The 21,634-nt window shown below is 39.3% G+C and overlaps 3 protein-coding genes across 10 annotated transcripts in view; all 3 read right to left on the bottom strand.

Annotated features, from left to right (window-relative positions):
• The window catches only part of arhgap21b (Rho GTPase activating protein 21b), a 34,091-nt gene extending 28,192 nt beyond the window's left edge, over positions 1–5,899 (bottom strand). For 2 of the 4 annotated variants that reach the window (XM_068602466.1, XM_068602474.1), the window contains exons 1-2: positions 5,686–5,899; positions 4,548–4,748 (exon numbers count right to left, since the gene is read on the bottom strand). In XM_068602466.1, coding sequence (XP_068458567.1) covers positions 4,548–4,619 — 72 coding nt within the window. In that variant the 5' untranslated portion in view covers positions 4,620–4,748; positions 5,686–5,899. Of the gene's footprint in view, positions 1–4,547; positions 4,749–5,685 lie in introns of those variants that run through there. The other 2 variants (XM_068602482.1, XM_068602505.1) reach the window with 2 other exon arrangements.
• Positions 5,900–7,830: 1,931 nt separating this feature from the next.
• Positions 7,831–15,297, bottom strand: prtfdc1b (phosphoribosyl transferase domain containing 1b). Of its 2 annotated transcripts, XM_068571542.1 has the most exons (9): positions 15,160–15,297; positions 14,755–14,861; positions 12,981–13,164; positions 12,603–12,668; positions 10,489–10,506; positions 8,996–9,078; positions 8,726–8,772; positions 8,506–8,582; positions 7,831–8,378 (listed from the first exon to the last, which is right to left on the bottom strand). In XM_068571542.1, exons 1-9 carry the CDS (start codon positions 15,205–15,207, stop codon positions 8,283–8,285), a joined length of 726 nt encoding a protein of 241 aa, XP_068427643.1. In that variant the 5' UTR covers positions 15,208–15,297; the 3' UTR covers positions 7,831–8,282. The 2 variants fall into 2 exon arrangements, with proteins under 2 accessions (XP_068427643.1, XP_068427644.1); XM_068571543.1 differs by lacking the exon at positions 8,506–8,582.
• Positions 15,298–17,836: 2,539 nt separating this feature from the next.
• LOC137803095 (pre-B-cell leukemia transcription factor 1) overlaps positions 17,837–21,634 on the bottom strand; it is a 46,394-nt gene continuing 42,596 nt past the window's right edge. For all 4 annotated transcript variants that reach the window (XM_068601366.1, XM_068601385.1, XM_068601375.1 and 1 more), the window contains one exon: positions 17,837–19,755. In XM_068601366.1, the coding sequence (XP_068457467.1) occupies positions 19,663–19,755 (93 nt within the window). In that variant the 3' untranslated portion in view covers positions 17,837–19,662. The remainder of the gene's footprint in view (positions 19,756–21,634) is intronic.

The raw sequence follows: 21,634 nt of genomic DNA, 5'->3' as shown, positions 1-21,634 counted from the left end.
CTGTGTAGCAAAAGCCTGATATATTGAGGATTATTCTTCTGTGCCAAAAACTATTAAAAACACATCAATGAGCCCCACCATTGCACTGGATGACATGTTACTTCATTGTAGTGTACATAAGCACTGCTGTTAATTGAGTGAATCCAATTACACCACACTACTGCCATCAATATTTACTACAGAGGACTAAACAATTCAAAACATTGAACAATGTATTTTTCAAGGAACTGCTGTCCCTTGTCCTCACACTCACACACTCACCAAATAATGAATGAATGCCTAATGGCACTAGTACAAAACCCATCTACGGCTGGTGTTTTCATTGGGTTTTATGTGTGGCTACAATACTATAGCACCGAGATGCAAGCCATGGAGGGCTACAAACAATTTTCAGAGATGTGTGACATAGTGAGACATTTTCTTATGTTTGTTTCACAGTGCAGCAATGTTTAATGAACAAAGTCATTCTTTTGCATTTAAATTCAAACTTTTCAACAAGCTCAATTAACCATGGCATGTCTTTAAATATAATTTCTGATGCTACAGCCACACTACTATTGTTTAATTAACATTAAACAATTGTGGATTGCTCTTCCAGGTATGTTCTTGTTTGACAAATTGGTTAACCGTTTGTACCAGCGGATTAAGTGGCATGCCAGAGCACAAGTGGTCATTTTCTGAGATTTTAAAGCAACTACATCAATGGTAACCCTACCACATAGATTAAAGGGCTGGCAAACCAATACCACCCACTAACATCAGCCATTTTAGGGGAGAAACTGTACATGCACAGCTGTTTACACACCACAAATGTAGTTATCTAGAGGCTCGGTGCACATTGAAAAAGAACTGGAATTTCCACCTTGTTCATTTTAACAAATATTATGAAACCACACTGCATGGCCTGTATGTTTGAAAACCCCTGACATCACCTAATGACATATTACAAGCAACACATGACATCAGCTCTAAATACACCAGACAAGTAAACGGTCTTAAAATGTGAAGAAACCTAGTTCTCTGTCAGCTGCTAAATTCCACACCACATCCCATCCAAACCAAGCACTTAACTGTGAAAAGCCTAAGATAATAATACAGAGGGCCACTGGTGAGACCTGGGCGTTCCAGCCATGTAGTGCAAGGCAAGGTTAGGAGCATCGTTATTCAGACTATGTGGACATGTGGTGTGCATTTTGTGTGTGCCAGTGCCAGGCTAACATGCAGACGAGACACAGAAGAGTAGAGATGCACCAATTAAACAATCTCAGATCCCTTTCATTTGGCCGGTCGCATCTGCTACATGGCAGTTTTGCACTGGCACGCACACAGCAGCATAGACTGTAGCGTCATGGCTCCACACACACACACAAACGCACACGCACACCACATTGTATGTTTGAAAGTTCTTTAGCGTGAGTGGAGAAGACACAAAGCTTGCAATTTGTCACAACTGTGAGTCCAAAATAAGCCATGGAGAAACAACCATAAAAACCTTTGGAACAATTAACTTAACTAGATACTTATTATGTTGTAAATCATTCCCATTCATGCTTCTCAGCGTAATCGCAGTGACCGGTTTGTCTGCTGACAATCCGGGGTCTCAAAACGGAGTCAAAAGCGAACTTAAACAGAGGTTGCATAGACAGTATGATGTGTTCAAGCTCTTCAGGAAAGATTCTAGCAAATTTTAACACTGTCATGATGGGTTCCAATTAAGTCTTGTAAAATAATAGTTTTTGGCGTGAAGCTTTAATGAAGTGGTAGCGTTGGACAATAACAATTTTTATACTAAAACTGATTCATAATTTCAAACATGTTGGTACAGGCTGTAGACCTCAATAATTCAACAGTGAGTGAACTAGAGGTGGAGCGGACCTTTGTCGATTTGAACAGGCCCCACTTCTGCTTCGCCATAAATGTAAACTGCAGATGTATTGAACGGTTTAACATTAACCATCACCACTACTGCCCACTTTGTATAGTAATAATAATAATAATAATAATAATAATAATAATAATGATAATACACAAGAAAAATCAGTGTGACTGAATAAATAAGGGCGGTGCATCATCCTTGCATAGTCTTAAAGGCAGAATAAAACAAACAAGCCAGCAACAATGCAAACTCAAGAGAGAATGAGCACGGTAGTGAGAAGTAAACCATCTACAACTAAATTTAACCATGAGACTGGGACGCTTACACAATCGTCTGTTTGTATGATATGCATTTCAGATTTTTGCAGAATTGATCGAACAAAAAGGAAAACAGCTGTCTGCTGTGCGCTTCTGTTAACGCGTCTCGATTGATTCAGTGTTCCAGCTACAAGGCGAGTTATTTGAACAGGAGACAGAAAACATCACTGACTTTTCCATGGAAGATGACATGGGTGTTTACTGTACAGAAACTGTGTAAGGAAGAAAAACTGAATCACACAGCCCATCTATAAGGTTTTCCCTTGAGACATCAGTGATAATAAGACAACAGGAAGTAACAGGCTTCTTCTATCCAATTGAAGGTCCAATTTTCCCTTCCGATTGCCATCAGTTAGCCATACAATGCCTGCACGGAGGGTTCTGTAAAAAGGCAGCCAGCCTCAATGAGATAAACACTGAGCTTTAATGAGGCCAAGATTGTGGGGAGAGGGGAGCTGTTTGTCAATATCCCCTTGGAGTGCTAAATATGGATCATGTTTCATCATCCGAAACAGTAATTAATTTCACTCTGCTCACATTCTGTCGTTCTATTGGAACATATAGCAAGCTGAAGTGCACAGGTATTATGAATCATAAAAATGCTCCAAGTCTACTCATCAAAGAGGCTCAACTGAATGATTTAATATAGTTTGATAAAATATACAGCAAACATCTTCTGTTATTTGGATTCAGCTGCAATGTTCGAATACCATGAACTTTTCTGCAAATTAAGCGAAAAATTAAATCTCCAGCATAAGCAAAAGACAAATGTCTTGACTATCAATGACTAACTAGTGACTTGAGAAGTGTTCTGAGGTAATGTTTTCTTAGAAGCATTAGTAGTAGCTACCATTGAAGGACTCGAAAAATGTGTTTCTCCAAAAAAAATTGATAAACACTTTAATAATATTTGACTGTCCTGTATCACAAAAAGATATTGTTTAATGATATTTACGCCGTAAAACCATAATAAGTCCAATTTTAAGATCTCAGTTCCATTCATTTGAAGTTTTGTTTGTTAAAGGCCTCTTTCTGTGCTTCACTACATTTGAGACAGAAACCCATTTTCTGCCTTTCTCTTTGTAAAAACAAAAACACTCCCATTTTTCAGCAACATCTTTTGACCAATCTTTATCAACTGAGATTATGGAGCTGTTTTTTGCAAGGTCACATTAAAAAAACATCCACTTCAGAAAATTCTGAAGTCATTAAATTCACAATGTCATAATTTCCAGAAAGCGCCATGACCAGAGACTCCAGGGAGTTTCCAGCTTAAAATTAGCACATGAATTGGTTTGTGAGGTAGCCTTATTAGAGGGATTGATCAAAGATGGATTTTCACAGAGTTCAGCTTTCCCTTATGAAAATGGGTTAATATTCTAAAATTATTTTCTTAAGACTTCCCAAAAAAATGTCTGTGCCGCTATAATAAAAAAGTATGTATGTATGTATGTATGTATGTATGTATGTATGTATGTATGTATGTATGTATGTATGTATGTATGTATGAATACATACATACATACATACATACATACATACATACATACATACATACATACATACAATAAACTTTAAACAAACCCAATGACACAGAGTCTATTATTTTAATTGATTTAATATCTTGTTGGGTACTGAGGTATCTTTCACTCTGTGAAATTATGTGGTCCACCCAATGATCTCAGATCAAATTCAATAAAGTGACAACATAAGGAGCTTTAGGTCCCTTGTTTACGGACTACTCACATAGACGCAGGGAGACATTAGTAAGGAGCTGAATATTAGATTAAAGGCAATGGAGGGAATGAAAGAAAACTATGGGTTCTATAAATAACTGCCCTTCCATTTCAAAGAGTGCAGGGTTGCTACCTAGTGTATCACAAGGATCTTCATTCAGACGACAAGCTTTCAGAGGAGCAGATGGTGTACTGTCTGGTATTCCATGGGGTCACAGCTTAAAAACCTGAAAGACGCGTCTTGTATAAACTGTTTCAATGCCATTGTCTCCTACCACTTCCACAAGTTATGATTAATCTATTTAACTGCTGTTCTGCAATAAATACCTGTGTTTTGATCTATACATGTCACATGATCCACTCTAGTCAGCCACAAGAACCAAAATATTGAAGTGCTGCTGAGGTGACGAGCAAAACCATTCGGCAAAAGTTGTTACAAGCACAAACAACTGGGCCAAAGTGTCAAACACACTACTACCCCACCGCCCTACTAACACCAAATTGACCACAGTCAGTCGTCCCCAAAAGTCCCGATCACCATTTGAATTAATGTAAGTCATCACTGTATCAAAAAAATGGCACACAAATACTGAGATTTGAGTTGTGGTCGTCATTTACCTCACAGAAAGAAGACCTTGCCTGTTGCCTCTCATCTTCCTCACAAGAATGAACCCAACGTGATGCCATCATTAAACTTCACTTAAAATCCTGTTATCCACGAGAGCCCATATCGGAAAAGGTAGTTCCAGTGGGACGAAAGAAAATATGCTCCACTCTGTCCAATTTACTCCTCCATACTTCCTTGATTTCTTAGTCCATCTGTTGTAGAGAGAGGGGAGAGGGAGGGAAGAAAGATATGTTATTACTGCATTTACAAATCAAATATTATGACATGAACTGCTCAGATGTGGCACCTGACACCGTTCAGCTCGTCTGTAAAACAACATAAATCAATAACTCAGTTGTTCCCACAATAGCAGATCATACGTGCTTAATTTTGGGACGATAACCTTAACCTAACTTTCTACCTGATGTTTGTGACTTTACAAAGCTCGACACTGAGAAGCTATGCAACACTATAAAAAGGACACGTGAAGTAAAAAAAAAAAAAAGCTGCCAACTATTACAAACATTCTCCAAGCAAGATGTACAGTTGAAATGAGTATTGCCTTATTGTGGACGTGTTAAAGACTGTGTCGTGACGAAGCACACATCATCGCCGCATTATTCACGCGACCGCCATCCGGGCTAGCGGGCAACAACGTGGGTCGTCAACACCAGCTCCGGGATGAAATAATGAACGGCCAGCAACAAGTGGACTTGATAGTCCCGTCCGTCACATTGAAAAACATAGTTACAACAAACATGTACAGCCGGGATTATAACGCAGAAGATACATAACGTATCTGTACTGTTAGTAATACAAGTATAAAGTATACATAACAACCTTTAAGTGATTTAGAGACGGCTCATTTTAATTCTTCTCGTCAGAGCTCGAACAGAGCGTCGAGCTGTTGTTCTCGAGCGACCAACAAAAGCAGCTTTTCCTTGTTACTTCTATGAAAATACCTCCACCGTAAAAAACATTTTTAAAAAGTTAAAATGACGATATAGTGCGCCGTGGTTCCTCTCCAAATTATACCCGCTGTGAACGCAAACAGTAGAGCCTGTGAAGTAAAACTAGACAACCAACCGAAACAACAGGCTGCCACTGCGGTTAGCATCCGAGCTAACGGCTGAGTTTAAACAAAGTTACCTGAGGAGTGTCGAGTCGTCCTCGCAGACGGACAACGGCGGCGGAGGTCGTCCACAAACGCGAGAATACGTTGTATGATCATTGCGCGGGGGCTCCAAGGCGGCCAGACGTTGCCATGATTCAATATAGTATCCGTACGACCGTCTTCCCGGTGGTTATTACGAACCCACTCAGGGGAGGCGCATGGTGCAGTTTCGTGGCTGATTTTTTTTTTTCCCTTCCAGCTTTCCCGACTCTCTAGGAGTCCACCTTCGGTCAACAGGACACTCTCAGCCAATCACATGTGGCGTTGTGTTTGACCGAGCCAATCACGTGCGAGTTTACAAAAAGTAACGCTGCGCTTATTAAAAAAAAAAAAAAAAAAAAGGAAGAAAAAAAACAGGAAAGAAAAAAAGTGGTGCTATTGAACCATTTCAACGAGAGTTCAACAGTCGGGAGCAAACCGACATCGTCTTTCTCCGTGTGTGCGTCTCAAAGTAGAAGAAACACAGACACACTCTCCAAATCAGGCTTTTCACTATCGTACCCAATATGGTGTCATATACCCAACACGGCTGAACAGGGAGTCACATGTCCTGGTTCAAAGTGAGGTCGAGCGGCGCTGGCATGTGGATGGCAGTGCATATGGGAAAGGAGTTCACACATAGACTAGTCACCACACGACGGCATATGATCTTTGCTCTCATCGCCAAAGCAGATAAAACACTAATTAAATACTCAACACTGTCAGCACAAAAGCATGAGCAGATTGTGGCTGTATATCAAAAAACAAAGCTCAGATTCTCAGGGCCCTGACACATGACCCTTTTATTCCTCTGCACCATAAGGGGCCACCTGTTCTTTTGGAATGGACAGCTTTTGTAACAGAGGTTAGTTGAGAAAGGAGACTTTCACAAAGATGTCCTGCCCAAAGAGTTCTACCTTCGGCAGCTACACAAATGCTAGTATGAATCCATAAGGCGCCTGAACATCTCTGTGAACTACTCCCCAAAACACATTACTGTTGGATTTCTGTGTTTTTGTCTTGACCTCTTTTGTCACATTTCTTATTTGCTTCCTTGTTTGGATTTTATAAAGTCTATTGTGGAGAAAAAAAGAGTTGGAAATAAACACATACATTTAACCATCTATTTGTAAAATCTTGAGATACTTGTAACTTACTTAAGTGTATCTATTTAGCCACTTTATAGCCTACTTCACTACACATCTGAGAATTTTTTTCCCCTTATGTATTGCTAGAAATTGAACCAAACTATTGAAAGTAGTTAAGATTAGGTCCACCTTAGAGCTACAACTGTAGAACGATATTATTTATACATTAGCAGAAATAATATTCCAATAATATTTATGGTGGACAATGTTTTGCCTACATAATTTTTGTTAATTTAAGCACATTGTTTTCTGTAATATTTTTGTACTTTTACTCAGATTTTAAATAATGACTTCTACTTATAATGGAGTATTTATAGTGTGTCATTGATACTTGTACAAGTAAAGAATCTAATGATTTCCTCCACTACCTCCAAAAGTATCTAAATTCCAGGATGGTAGTAATGTAATTATATTGGCGTACCTCATGAAGTCATTCATTATTGCAAGCTAAATTGAGTTAGGTCAGAAACTCAAATCATTGTAAGTACCAAGGGGAAACGCGTTTTGGTTTGTATGACACTTTGTGTTCTCTGCAGGCTGGGAGTCATAATGTCAGGTGTGTACAAAGAACAACAGCTCAACACTACGGACTCTTTTTGTTCCTTTTACTAGTTCTTTTGCAGTTTTCCTATTTTTCTTTTATCAAAGAATGGTAGCCCAATGGCTCAGGAAGCAGCTTTGGCCAATCCAAGAACCAGAAAAATACAAACTTGCACCGGTCAACCAAAGGTTTCAGAGTTTTAAGAAGTCCTTAAAGAGACACTTTTCTGCACAATTTTTAGGATTGTAGAGAAAAACATGATTTAAACACACCATCCAACATGATGTTCCAATGACTCAGCCCTTCTTTGTATAGCACAAGCCTAAGAAAAACCTGTGAGGTACACATGTTTTTTCTATCTCATGAGCTCAACCAAGACACCAAACATTTGAAAATGAATTTTTGAAGTCAACACAACAGTGTGAAAAGAATGCAGTCATGGATAACACACATTTGCTAAAAAATACTTTACTAATATGTTAAATTATAAAAGGAAATACAGAAATTACACAAGCGTCCCACGACACCTCACATACTGAATAAACAAAAAGGAGGTAGTTAGCACACTTAGTTTACAAACTATGTTTTTCCCGTAGCATTAAATGCTGACTACAAGAGAAGAATCACAAAAAGGCAAAGAGTTAGAGTCAATATATCAAAGGCAAACTGTAAAAGTATGCAGCAGTAAACATTTCCCATATGAATAACTTTTGCAAACAGTAACAATGAAGTTGCAACTAAAAATCACAGTGAAGCTTGTACTTGCTTTTCTAAAATTACCAGTTAAATGTCAGTGTCTGTTGTTAAAACGGTTCGTGGAAGGAATGTTATAACAAAACAGAGCTTGCTCGAGATCAAATGTCACGATAGCAGCTGGAAGTGAGTGGCAACTCCGGGAAAATGTTTAGGCTTTCTGTTGGATGACATTTGCCTCCGTCTGCAGCGCTTCTTTTTCAATCTTGTACTTCATCTTCCCACTTTCGCTGATCACACAGATATGCTAAAAAAAAAAAAAAAAGAAATAGAAAGAGCAGTCAATATAAATTTGTCCTTAATTGATGAGGCTAAATTTGGCAAAAAAAGGCATTATGACCTTTTCCTCTGAATAGTCAACTTTACAAACTTACATCTAAGTCTCTAAAATACTCATTGTAGTCTAAGGCATATCCAACCACAAACCGATCGGGTATCTCAAAGCCGACATCTGAAATCAAAGACAAAGTGGAACATTAAATGCAAGTATTTCCACGGTCCACTGACTCACTGACTAGTGAACTGCCACAATGATTTTAAGTGCGCATGAACAACTGACTCATAAACACATAAAAGGGTTGGTCAGGTACATACAGTCAGGAAGACACGCTGCGTTGTGTGGCACTCTCTTTACCAGCAATCTGGGGGAAATAAAAGAAGACAATATCACACAATATCTCTTTCTCCCTGTCGCGTAGGACAGGTTTTTAATTTTACAGCAGCAGTACCAGAAACCTGTGTCACATAATCTGTCTTTGTCTCTCTCTTTACCTCTCTGTCTAGACTGGAAAGGCAGGAAAATAAGTGATTCACAAAGCAGGACAACTGGGCTTTAGTGTTGAGATCTTTATAGACATGACTTACCCTGCGACTTTGATCATTTTGGGCCGGAAGGCTTCAACGTGCTTCAGGAGAGTCTCCATCGTCTTCCCGGTACCGACAATGGCCTGCAAAAAGGAAGCGTTAGAAAAACTCGATTGAGAAAGCAAGAGGGTGCCAATGCGGAAATGCAGATGGCAAAAGAAGAAGTTGGTTACACTGTGCTTGGGTTACAAAACTGTTTGAGCTTTTTCTAGAAATCATTTGACTTCAACGGGGGAAAAAGGGAATTTAAAAAATCTAACACGTGTGGTTTAACACAAAACCGCCGCTGACCTCCTGCCTCAGGAAGAGGTAAGAGTGGTGGTGTGCTTTGTCATGGAGATGTAGGTCAACAAGAAAGGGTTGTCCTGACGCACTTATATTAAACATTTCCCACTTGTGGCAGCACATAAGCAGAGGGTGAAAGCACTAGACTGTCCTGTTACTCATGAAGAATCCTGTTTCTTAGCTTAAAAACAAAGTATGAAAAGCTCTTCTAAGTTGCCTGTTTTTTTTTATTTTATATGAGACGCTTCACAAATTGTCATATGAGAAAAAGCATCTTAAAATAAACTTCAAAAGGAACTTCATCCTGATTGTCTTATGTAGTTTTGCCCATTCAACTACAGACACGTGAAATACTTTATTCGAAAGAAAAATGCTGAACAAAAGTACATCAATAAATCTTTAGGATCTAAACTACTTAGCATGTATTTGAAGTAGCATCTTCGTCAACTGAATTGAAAGTCCAACATTCAGCCTCTTTAGGCTTCCTTGGCTGCCAAATGCTCTGACCTGCTCATTGCTAACTTTGACTGTCTGCTGTCTAGTGCTGAGAAGGTGTACAGGAGGCTTTGTTAGAGTGCAGATGAGAGTGGTGAGCACCAAAACCGTACATTTTTGCATCGTAAAAACACCAAAACAAAGATGCCAAAATGCTTCACAGAGCTAAGCGGTGATAGTTCTCTGTGGGTTTATCGACACGAGAAGAGAAAAATAAACTCACACGTCTCCATTTCATCCATTGGTAACTGAGTGTCATGTCTGAAAGACACACACTGAATAAAGATTTAAAGAAAATACAACACTCTTGAAAGGGACCCATTTAAATATATTATAATATATATTATAATACAGACACTTACTGCTATACATGTTCGAGCACCGACTAAAGACTTAAGTTTTAAAATGCTTAATTATGCAATATCTGCACACAATAGGCAACTATGATTGTATGGCCACATTGATTTATTTCTGGTAAATGTCATTCCCTCCCTTGTTCACCTTTTCCCCAAAACAGGATGACAAGAGAAAGTTTATGACCATGGTCGAAAGAAATATTCACAAATACAGGTCAGCCAATTCCAAATGTTCCTCATGTTGAAAATAAAAGTTGAAATGGCTGCTCTTGACCCGGATAGCTGAGCACGGCAAGAAATAATAGGCCCACATTTGGTGAAGAGGAAAACAGAGAAGCAAAAACATGGTTAACTTACCTCCACAATCAGTACGTTCTTATGAGAGCACGTTGGCATGAGAAGGGAGGGGACGAGAGGGAAAACAATTATTCTTGGTTATTAAGGACAGAAAGCAAAATGCTGCATCTGCTGATGAGCCACACGCAAATTCAAAGACATCAGTCGCACAGCAGGGAAATGAATGCAGCAGAAAGATGTCGGCCTCCTCTACTTTGGAAATCTCTGTCCCTGCAGTCCTCCTTTGAATGTCACACTGAAATAGCAGAGATTCTGAAAATGTTTGCCTAATCAACTGGAGACAACTGGGCACTATTTATAATAGGAGTCACAGTCCAACAGTTCATCGTAGCCCGGTCACGATAAATAAAAATAACAAAATAAAGCTGAACTGCCACGCAGCTGTATGCAGTTTACTCTACTTTTCAAACAAAGGATTCAGCCAAGCATGTAGTCATGCTTTGTCAAGGCCTCATTACTCATACAGATCTATTTACTGGTAGTGTGCAGTAAACCCCGGAGAAAGATAAAGAAATATGCTGTATATTAAAAGGGGAAGCTACTGTCAAAGACACTGTCGGGAGGGATGGGCGAAACATGAAGTACGTAATATGTTCCTTGTCACACAATTAGTTCACTTCTTCCAGCAAAACGTTGCAGTACTCTGTTACAAACAGGTGACTAAATTTAGCCATACATCACAGGGAGCTCAGGGATTTCACAAGCACACTTAAAATACTGTGAGCAGAGCAGCAGGCAGTGACTCAAGCTTACTACCTCATATCCTCTTCATGTTTCAGGCATTTATGCCGCCCCTGGCTTCGGGGCATATTAGTGTGTGAGTGTGGGCGTGTGTGTGCTCAGCTAAGAGGCAGGTGGCTGTGAGTATTCAGATCAGCTGATTTATTTTACCGTGGAAGATTCTTGCCGACTTATGGCTGCTGTGGTAGGGAGTTGAGTTATTACTTCCCGCGCATGCACACTGGCACATGTAAATGCTGCATGCACAGATGTGTTCATAGAAAAAGACAAGCGACCGTGTACGCTCTACAAACTAGCTCCAGACGTGCACGCCCACAGACAGGCTGTTGCATCATATTTTAATGTCTACCTCAGATGAAGAAACACCTGAGCAAAAGATACCAATCTGATCTAACTTGAAATCAGGTTCACCGTTTGTGCTAAAATAATAAAATTGATTCATTTAAGAAGGCATTTTAAACACTGCTGTATCTGCTATGTGCAAACACAAATTGATCACTATTTTGTAACTTAATTCATCCTTTAATGCCAAAAAGTGAAAGGTTCTTTCGATCCAGCGACTTAAATCAAAGCACTAGCTGCTTTTCTCTCTTTTAGGTGACACTATAATGTAGAATGAGCGTCAATGTGTTTTGCACTGTTAAAATCTAAATCAACGATTTGATGGTGTCCTTGCAGTCGTGGTATTCATGCAACCCATTTCAAAAGGGCAAAAGCACTTCTTAACTCTTTTTGCGTATGTCTCCTTCACACAAAGCCAACTAGTAGTAAGAACACTGAAAGTATTTCACAAGAAAATAATAAATCAAAGAATAAAGAAAAGTCTCAAAAGTAATAATCAACATTTTTTTCTTTCTTATTTCCAACCCATTCAATTAATCTCATGACCACCCACAGGTTTGGAATCAGGTTGGAAATGTCACCTTTAGTCACTAGTGTACAGGATCAGAGGAGTTAACGGTCAGCACACACACACACCCCTCCTCCAGTCCAGTGATGTACTCATTTTGACTGCATGATAACAAGCAGATGAGGAGTGAGCCTGTGACAACTCAAACTCTCTCATCCTCCTGATCTGCTGCGATAGCAAGTATATCCTCCCATTTACAGAATCAGTGCTCTGCTTCGACTCAAATAAAGTAGAGGAGGCCCTTAAACAATCACATTACAAAAGTTCTATCTGATCACTGTCGGGTTTGTAGAGAGTAGAGGGAATGCTGCCCTCTTGAGGCTGCTGCCTATCAATACCCACCGTCTGAATGCCACACTTTGCTTCAATGAAAAAGAGATTGTGGTGATGTTTCAGTGTTCGGAATCAGTTCTTTATCAAGAATCTAACTGTTTTTTAATGGATTAGAAAAGAAGAATATTACCTTTCCAGCTAAAAAAGACAAATCCTCTGCTCCGAGTATGTGAAGATCCTCCGTGGACTGGTCGTTCTGAGGAAATCAAAATACAGAATTCATAATTGGAATAGCAAGGAACAATTGGCATCAAGTAGCGTAATTGCCACACTCGTGGACAGAAATCAGCAAACTTAAAAGGAATGATGAATTAAAGGTCAAAGTGTATTATAGTATCTGGACACAAATTTCAAAGTCTGAGGTATTTTTCTCCGGTGCCTCGGCTTCAGTGACCACATGAAAACCGCATATTGGTGTAAAAGTCCCACAAATACACCATCGTCACAATGTTGTATGAAACATAACACCCATTTACCGACCTCCGCCTGTGCAGCGGTGGAGGCTCACCAGGTAGCTCTTGAGCCGGATGAAGTGGACCCTCATGGGGATGGTGCGGTTGGAGTTGCGGCTGAGGGCCTTGATCCTGTCCACCAGGTCCACACAGAACTGGTAGCCTCCTTTCAGCACACACAGCACCACGATGTCATGGTCCCCCAGGTCGTCCATGATGTTTCGAGCCAGACGTTCGGTCCTGTAAAACGTCACGAAGCATGAACTTTTTCTGCGGCGCATTAAAAGATAAGCTGCGGCCTCGTCTCGCAGGTCTTCGGCTCACAGCTGCGGGTGATTCATGTCCTGTGGGTGACTTACCTTCCATGAGTGTCTGACCAGCCTCCAGCATTGTGACAGTGACACTCCTGATTGTCGTCTGCATACCATCTCAAAACCCTCTGAACACAGTTAGGCCAGAGGCTAAAGAACAAGTGGACAGTTTTTGGGGCTGATCTTGATATCTTGAATGGAGGATGAGGCCTTTTTAAGTTCAATAATAACTTGTAAGGAGTGTTATTGTGCTCATTTCCAAGTTTGTACTTGTGGTTTTAACAGAACATGTTTTCTAGCTTTATTCTGAAAATAAAACTCTACATCTTTCCTATACTGTGTCTGAATAAACCTTGAATAAAACTTTATTCACCATCTGTCTTATATGCTCCATTTCAGTGCGTTTTAAGGGTTTGCATTGCTAGGCAACAGCTTGAGTCTGTGTTTAATTCCTGTCAGGTGATGTAATTCACATACATTGCAACAAAGAAATAAACTGTTTCACATTTAGAGTGTTATGTTTAAAACTGTGTCATGGTATTTGTTATTGTATAGTTGTGACATCTTTATACAGATAGGCTGGTAAAAGGCTCAGTTTCTGAATACTGGCTTTGTATGTTTCTCCCTAGATTGTTGTTTGATACTTTCACAGTATATAAATAGTTCAAAAAGACACACAGATCATACTTTTGACAATATGATACCTTTAACACAACTGGGCAATATTCAACTTTCAATGGAATGATATAATAATATGAATGTTTTATGTTATTGGTTTCCATACCAATGTCGGCCTGAAGAATGATTCAGATTTGAACTACAAAGATCTTACCGATTGACAGAAAACTTGTCACAACTATTTTTATAATCGACTGAAGATTTTCATCTATTTTTGACATATGGGAAAGTAAATACAGATATGAATGCATTGAGAGAAAAACAAGACATTAGAGGATGTCGTTGTGGGAAATTAAACATTTGATTTTTTTCACAATTTTCTGCTGCTGTGCACACAAGCGATGCATTAGCAGATTCATCGATAGAGGTATAGCCCTAGTTCTGAATATTAATAGCATAGAATTAATTGCTCTTGTTTCATGTGTGACCCAGTTTTGTATCATGTTATTATTCATGACGGTATCACCATTTTTTTAAATTTTATTTAGCCATTGTGACAAATTAGTATGACTATTTTCCTATAGAGTTCAACATCTTAAAGTCTTTGATTTAAAAAAAAAAAAGTATGCCAGGTTGTCTATTAAAGTTTGGATTCATTTACTAGCACTGTTTGTTTGTTTGTTTGTTTGTTTGTTTGTTTGTGTGTGTGTAATCATTTTTATAGATAAAACACCAACACCTCGACAGCTAAAAAAAACACACCACGGCCTACGATATCCCCCGTAAATCTCCCCAGAATCCCATCAGATCTGTCATCTTGAGGCTTTCACGCGACCCCTGGACACACCGGGGCAGCTCCAACAGTTCGATGCTCGGCGGCGGGATGTGATCGGGGTCGTACCTGTCCATGATCACGCCGTGCGGAATGAAGACGCAGTCCAAGTCTCCGGAGTAGTGCGCTGGGTAGCTGAAGAGGTCGAGACTGTAGCCCGGCCAGCCATCGTTGATCTGGGTAAAAACCACCAACGTGGTTCAGAACACATGAAACGAGTTGCATCAATAAGTTGCCACTGATTTGCTTGCCTGCTTGAGACGACGTGGCGCGAACAGGAACTACATGCACAAGGTGCGCAGAGTTTTCAACTTTTTCCTGTGCCAATTGGCGCCACGCACAGAACGTGTTCCGCAATTCCCTGCACAATTCGTGTGTGTGTGTGTGTGTGTGTGTGTGTGTGTGTGTGTGTGTGTGTGTGTGTGTGTGTGTGTGTGTGTGTGTGTGTGTGGTGTATGTTTCTCATTTGATTACCAAAATGCCGCCGCTTCTTCCCTCGGATTGGACAGCAGCGTCTTGCATGTTGTTTTCCTGCCGACTCACAACAAAGAAACAAGAAGAAAAGGCTCTCGGATGAGGAAATCGGCAGTGGAAGTTTCTGAGGAGGATTTGGCACCTCGCGGAAAGAAAGAGGCGGAGCATCGGGGAGGAGGAATGTTCCCTGTAAACTATCAATCAGTTCGCGTCCCTTTGAGTCCTGTAATACCTCTCTGTTACCGCCAGGGGCAACATAACACGTATACTTACTCTTTACCACATGGATGCTTCTTTTGTGTGTGCTCATTGTGGTCGGGAAATGGTGGCGGGCGTGCACAGGTTGGACCCGTGTTTTTACTTGTACCAGAATATTTTTACACTTTGGCATTGCTTTTTTCACTTAAGTAAAAGTACTTCTTTCACTAGAGATTAACAGTAGACGTAGCCACTATGCATACTGAGCCCTTTAAGAGTTACTATACAATACTATGAGTTATTAGAGTATCATTACTGAGTCATTCATGTATCAGCAGTATTTTAATGTCATTCTTAACGTGGAGCTCATCATACTAATACTTTCAAAGAGTTGAGCAATTAAATCCATAGCAATGCATAATATTTTAGAAGCTGCCGTGTTTTAGATGTAAAACCCTAATAGCTAAATAAATGTAGTAGAATGTGGAGTTATGCAAGGGTTAAAGTTTCAGTCCTGTTACAGTCAAACTGGTCACAAAATTCCTAGCTGGCAATAGTTACATGTACAGAATACCACCTTCAACTCATGTTTTTTTGAGAAAACATGTTAACATCGCCATCTTGTGGAAAAGGGCGGAATCATCTGGCCTTCTTCTACACTGCTTTTGTTCTCCTCAATTCATTTAGTCTGTAATCTGATTCAATATTTCTCAATGTGTTGATGCATTCACTCTCTTGAACATTCTAAAACATGGTCCCTTCCTGTCTGCTGAAAAGTCAGAGAAGTTAAAGGCTTCACAGTCTGTAATTTAAGAGGCTCCAGATGTCCCACCCAGTTTCTATGCACAATATCATTTGTGTCTGTGTGACAATGTGTAAATGAATGTGGTCAGTTAGTCCAGAAGTAGTAGTAGTAGCAGCAGCAGCAGCAGCAGCAGCAGCAGCAGCAGCAGCAGCGGGTCTGGGCTGTTGTGTCACTGCACATTAGAGCAGTCTGCTGGGCTCCATTGAGAGGGGGAGACAAGGTGTCTGAGCCACCCACCCATGCTCCTCTACGGCAGCTGTAATTATAAACAGTGGTACAATGACAGCTGGGGAGGCAGATGTCAACGGCAACATTAGATTTCAATCAACGTGCACTGTGTCACCACCCCTGAGGAACGAGGAGGTGTTAAAACTACGGCGCGCCAGAAAATCCCTCCAAAGATTTCCAGAGAACAGTTTTTTTGTTCTCCGCCTAACTTAGGTCATGATTTGAGTTTAAGATGCTGATGCGGCCGGCTGCATGTTGTGATAATCAAGCTGATGAGCGTCAGAGCACGTATAGGGTCGAAAGCCGGAAGATGTTTTTGGATGAAGTCTTGTCACATTGCTTTTGATGCCTCTGTTGGTGAGAGCAGGCCGGCTCCTCCGCTGCCCTCCAGGCGCAGCGGAGGAGTCTGGCTTTGGCATTTCACACTCGCTCAGCAGTCAAGGCCTGTGACCAACTGCTCCCCCGGACCCTCGCCCCTGTTGTTGGGCCAATTATGAATATTCAGTTGCCATGAAAGTAATTCTGTCAGACATGCAACTGTCCAGCCAGATAGTGTCAGTGGTGTTGTTTGTAGGATTTGAATGGAGGATCTATCACGGATGTGACTGTTGTCCTCTCTCAGAGTTGGGATATGATGAAAACAGTAAGATGACCTAAATATATACAAAATATGTTGGATATTTCCCTCTTTTGTATTCCTCTGTGCGATGGACCTCTATTGTTGTCAACAAAACAACTTGCACGTCAATGAGCCACATTGTAGCACTGGCTAAAATACAATACTTAGGTTTGAGTAGGTGGTATTTGATAAAACAAATACGCTTGCGTCGGAGTGCCAAAGACAGGACAAGGAAGCCCAAAAAGTATTGAGTGACAATGAACCCATTTCAGTTCATGATTTGGTCCTGGATTTGTTGACAGTAATACAAACATAGAATAACACCAGGCTTATCCTTTAATTAAAATGAATAATGTTAACACTCCGGTCAGGCATTGGTGCAGGTATTGCTTTAAAACAGATTGAAATGATTACATGTTAAAATAGAAGGGGCTTTGAATAAGTTTGGTTGCTCCTTAAAGTCAAAGAAGCTGAAATCCTGACAAATACATGTGTTTTCTTTCTTTCTTTCATTCTGTCAGAGTCACTGATGTCTCTCCACTGTTAAATACACTTACATGTATGACAGTGTGCAGGTGTTTGTCTTGTGCATGTACACTAACACCCTAAAAGAAGGCAGGGAACAAAGAGCCCTAAAAGGGTTGATGTCTACCGGCAGTCACTAACCTTGATTGACATCACAACAACAACAACATGACGGATCACAACAGTGACTGTGATTACCACGAGAAGCCTGAGTGTGATGCTGCGCTCATTTTCTCTTTTGTAAACTCAACAATAAAAAGAAAACATTCTGATTTTAATCTCGCTGTATTACATATCATTTTTAATGTGTTGAAAACCCTTTCCAACAAAGCAAGTCAAGCACAATGGTGCACATAAACACATGTTGAAAGTTCATGAGCCAATTCACCAGAGTGGGTAAGCCAAAAACAAAAGTAATAGCCTACATTAAGCATACCATAAAAAATCAAATAAAAATACAAAGAAGCCACACAACATAAAAAGTGCCTATAAACAAGGTTAGACTGCTCAGAAAACACATTATTTGACATGATGACTTGTCCCTTCTTTAGTGCTTAATGGGTAACATTTACAATGTTCATAAATGTTTCATACTGAAAGAAAAGTATGAAAGTACAGAGACAAGCATGAATTCAAATGTCTACATTTGTTTTGGGGTCAATTCTAGGGTTACTAAAGCAGCACCAGCAGAATAATATATTGACTTGAATGTTTTTAAAGTTTAATAAACGTCCAGGAGAGGACACCATTCATCAAAATGAGGAATATAACAAAATCTTTACACCAAAGTGTCCTCGTTAGAGCCGAGCAGCAGTTCAGGTGCATCCAGATGCTTGTTTCATGGTGATGATCAGCGGCTCCATGTTGAAGCATTTCTGAACCTGTGCTGGAGATTCAGGAGCAAGGGTCCACCATAAAACTCTATTAACATAATGACTTCCCTGTTTAAGTGGATTGTGGTTCATGTATTGAAAAACAAACTCGGTTACAGACGCTCTTGACAAACTTTCTCTTCCGTAGAAAGTGATCTTTCTTCTTCTATTTCTTTCAGTGGAACAGCATTATTTACTTGATTGTAGCACCAGAGCGGAATGACAGAAGACGGTGATTTCAAGGAAAAGAAATAGACATAATGCAGTTTATATTTCATGAAAGAATAGATTACAACTGACTCCATGAGAACTTTTCTTTCTTTTTCGACCATTTTTTGTTTTTGTTTTGGTTAAATCAGCATTTTGGCATCGTCAAAAACATTTTCTTCTGTAGTGGTGGAGGTGGAAAATAATAAGAAGTATCTTAAAGCATTTCAGTAAAATACAATACAAGTTTTTTCCTTGTCCAGCATAGAGCACAAATCTATTTTTTTTCTGTACCTCGAGCAATATTCTGCAGAACCAAAACCAACAGAGTTGTTATGTCCTCCATCTTAATGAATGATGTCAAGCTTGTCCGATTTGATGACAAGTATTTATTTATTGTTTTACAGATAACATACTTCACAGGGTTACCTTAGAGGTAAAATCTCCTGACAGAACTCTGTTTTTAATCGTCGGAGACAGAGGGGAAAATGGACAAACTTTTATCAAGCACACATTGTAAACAACTGAGCAATATTTAGGTCTAAATGGCGTACCATAGAACAGGTGAGAGACAACAAAATGTAAGTAAGAAGATGTGCATCTTGCTTGCAAAGACAAAAGTTTCATTTTTACAAAACAAATAATGGTCACTGACATATTTTTTCTACTCTTTTTTTAGTGGCTGAGAGGTAGAATGAAGTATTTTCACTTAAAACAATGATTTGATTCATTTACTTTATCATATCATTTCATCATGATGAGTGAAAACATTACGTGTGAATAAGTAAACCCAGCCCTCTGAATATAATGTGAAATCTGTACAAACGTCTCCGTTGATTGTGGTATTGTTTTGATTTATATTGTCAAACGTTTTTGTTTGTATCCCAAATGTCCAACGTTATAAGCAGAGGAAATATTACTTCTTTTTTTTCGGGTTAGGAATTCACAGTTCCTCTCCAAACTGTGGAGCAGTGAATTCCTTAGTTTAATACTGTAAATAGCAAGGTCAGTCCATGGTTTTTGTAGATGCGGTGGAGAGATGGATATATTCAGTTGGAAGTATCCGAATGAACGCTTCCGGGTCCTTCTGTGGGCGATGTCACTGACGAAGGAGTCGGAGCATCTTGCCAGCCACCGTTTGTCTGTTTAGATAAGACAGGAAATAGTCAGCTTCATGGTAACTGAATGATACAATATTAGCATGGAAGGATCAAACCAAAACAAATAATGAATTGATCCCACAAGCAAGTATTGCCTGTGTACATGACGCCTGATAGATCACTTTCCATATGTGGTTACTGTTGTAAACTTTTTTAAAAAGTACATTCATCAGTCTTGATGTTAGGCTGGATGCTATGATTCCTTATTACCATAAACATGGGCACAGTATTTGACATTTTGGGAAAAGCACTTTCTAAATGAGTCTGTCCACAGATCCACACACCACCTGAATTCTTTTATAGATTAACATGTTATATATATTTTTTTATCCATACAAAAAACCTCATGCTGATGACAAGAATCCAGGAAGTCCCAAAGCTTCTGTAATCACAATTTGATGTTTTTAAATGTCAGTTATTGTGCAGATTAATAAAGCAAGCCGGCTTCAGAAGGTGCTGGCAGGCAGATTTTACACTGCAAAAATTCAGCTTCCAAAACCAAGAAAAAAAAAGTAATGAAATGAGGGAAATATTACTTGAAATAAGACAAATTATCTGCCAACAGAACAGGAAAATTTGACTTGCCAAGACTTCTTGAAACAAGTGAAATGCTCTAAAATAAAAACTGCCTGATAAGAAGAAATATCTTGTCAATCAGAAAACAAGCGTATAATGCCTTGTTTTAAGATATTTCATCTTACTTAGATTTAAATTTTTGCAGTGTATTACTTTTTGACAGAGTCAGGCGAGCTGTTGCCCTTAGTTTCTGGTCTTTAACGGACAGACCAACAGTACAATGAGATGGAGTAACACATTCGTTTTATAGAACATCACCAGTAATATTACAATGAATGTAACGAGACATTTTGCACCGCTATGATAATTTTGATCATGTTTTGCTTTTAATGAAAATATTCGGTATGTAGAAAACTGCTTCAATTTCATATAGAAGGGCTTTGAATCTGTATATTTAGTCTGCTATTACTGGTACTTTACAGATAGTGTTAAAAAAAAAACTGACAAACACTGTTTTTAAGAGACTCTTCATTTGAAATATCATCCCACCACTTCCCTCATCTATCCCTCCAAACAGCTGACATAATGTGAGATAAACAGAAGAGATGAAACAGAATACGCAGACCTTCCATATATCTCAGAATATACCCCTGAGATGTTTGATAAAAGAATAAATTATCACTTAAAAAATAGCTTGTTAAAATGAAGGCCTTCTAAAATCGTGATAAAAGGTTGACTAAAGACCATTAAGGACATTAATTGCAATTTCCACGCTATTAGTGAGAGCGGTGGACGTGCTTTGGCAGCCTCTTATTTCCAAACCCTGTTATTTCGTGTAAAGACTGTCTGTCATCTTATTCAGAAGCAAGAGGGTAAAAAAAGAGAAAGAATGAGAAAAAAAAAAACATTTCCAGTCTCTGAGTGAGGCAACACCCACCAGCAATTTGAGGGGTGTAATTGCTGTTCAAAGATAAAGAAGGAGAGGTGCACCACGAGAGTTCACTCAGTAGATCTTAGATAGAAAAAAAAATGTCATCTGGGCTAAATAAACACACTTAATTTACTGGCTTTACTGAAACTGCATTCTTTTTTTTGGTTAAAGTGCATTTAAAAAACTAAAAAACTATTAGAGACTCATATCATCATCACCAATATAATTGCTTTTATTCTTTTGTGAGTCTTCTAAAATAGTTGTTTTTATTTCAGGAGGATGACAGCCAAAAATAAATTTCCCAATAAACTGTCACAATTAGTTTTAACAATAAATGTTACTTTCTTTTGCCGAATTCTTGACCGCATGATATTATTTATTTCTTGTGCTGCCTCATTTGTTTGTCCTGATTAT

The sequence above is a fragment of the Clinocottus analis genome, unplaced genomic scaffold (genome assembly GCF_023055335.1).
Source record: "Clinocottus analis isolate CAN_PGR_092001 unplaced genomic scaffold, fCliAna1.0.p SCAF_11, whole genome shotgun sequence".
NCBI classification, from domain to species: Eukaryota; Metazoa; Chordata; class Actinopteri; order Perciformes; family Cottidae; genus Clinocottus; species Clinocottus analis.
The sequence above is the reverse complement of the archived record's forward strand: the minus strand, read 5'-3'. Positions and strand labels throughout refer to the sequence as shown.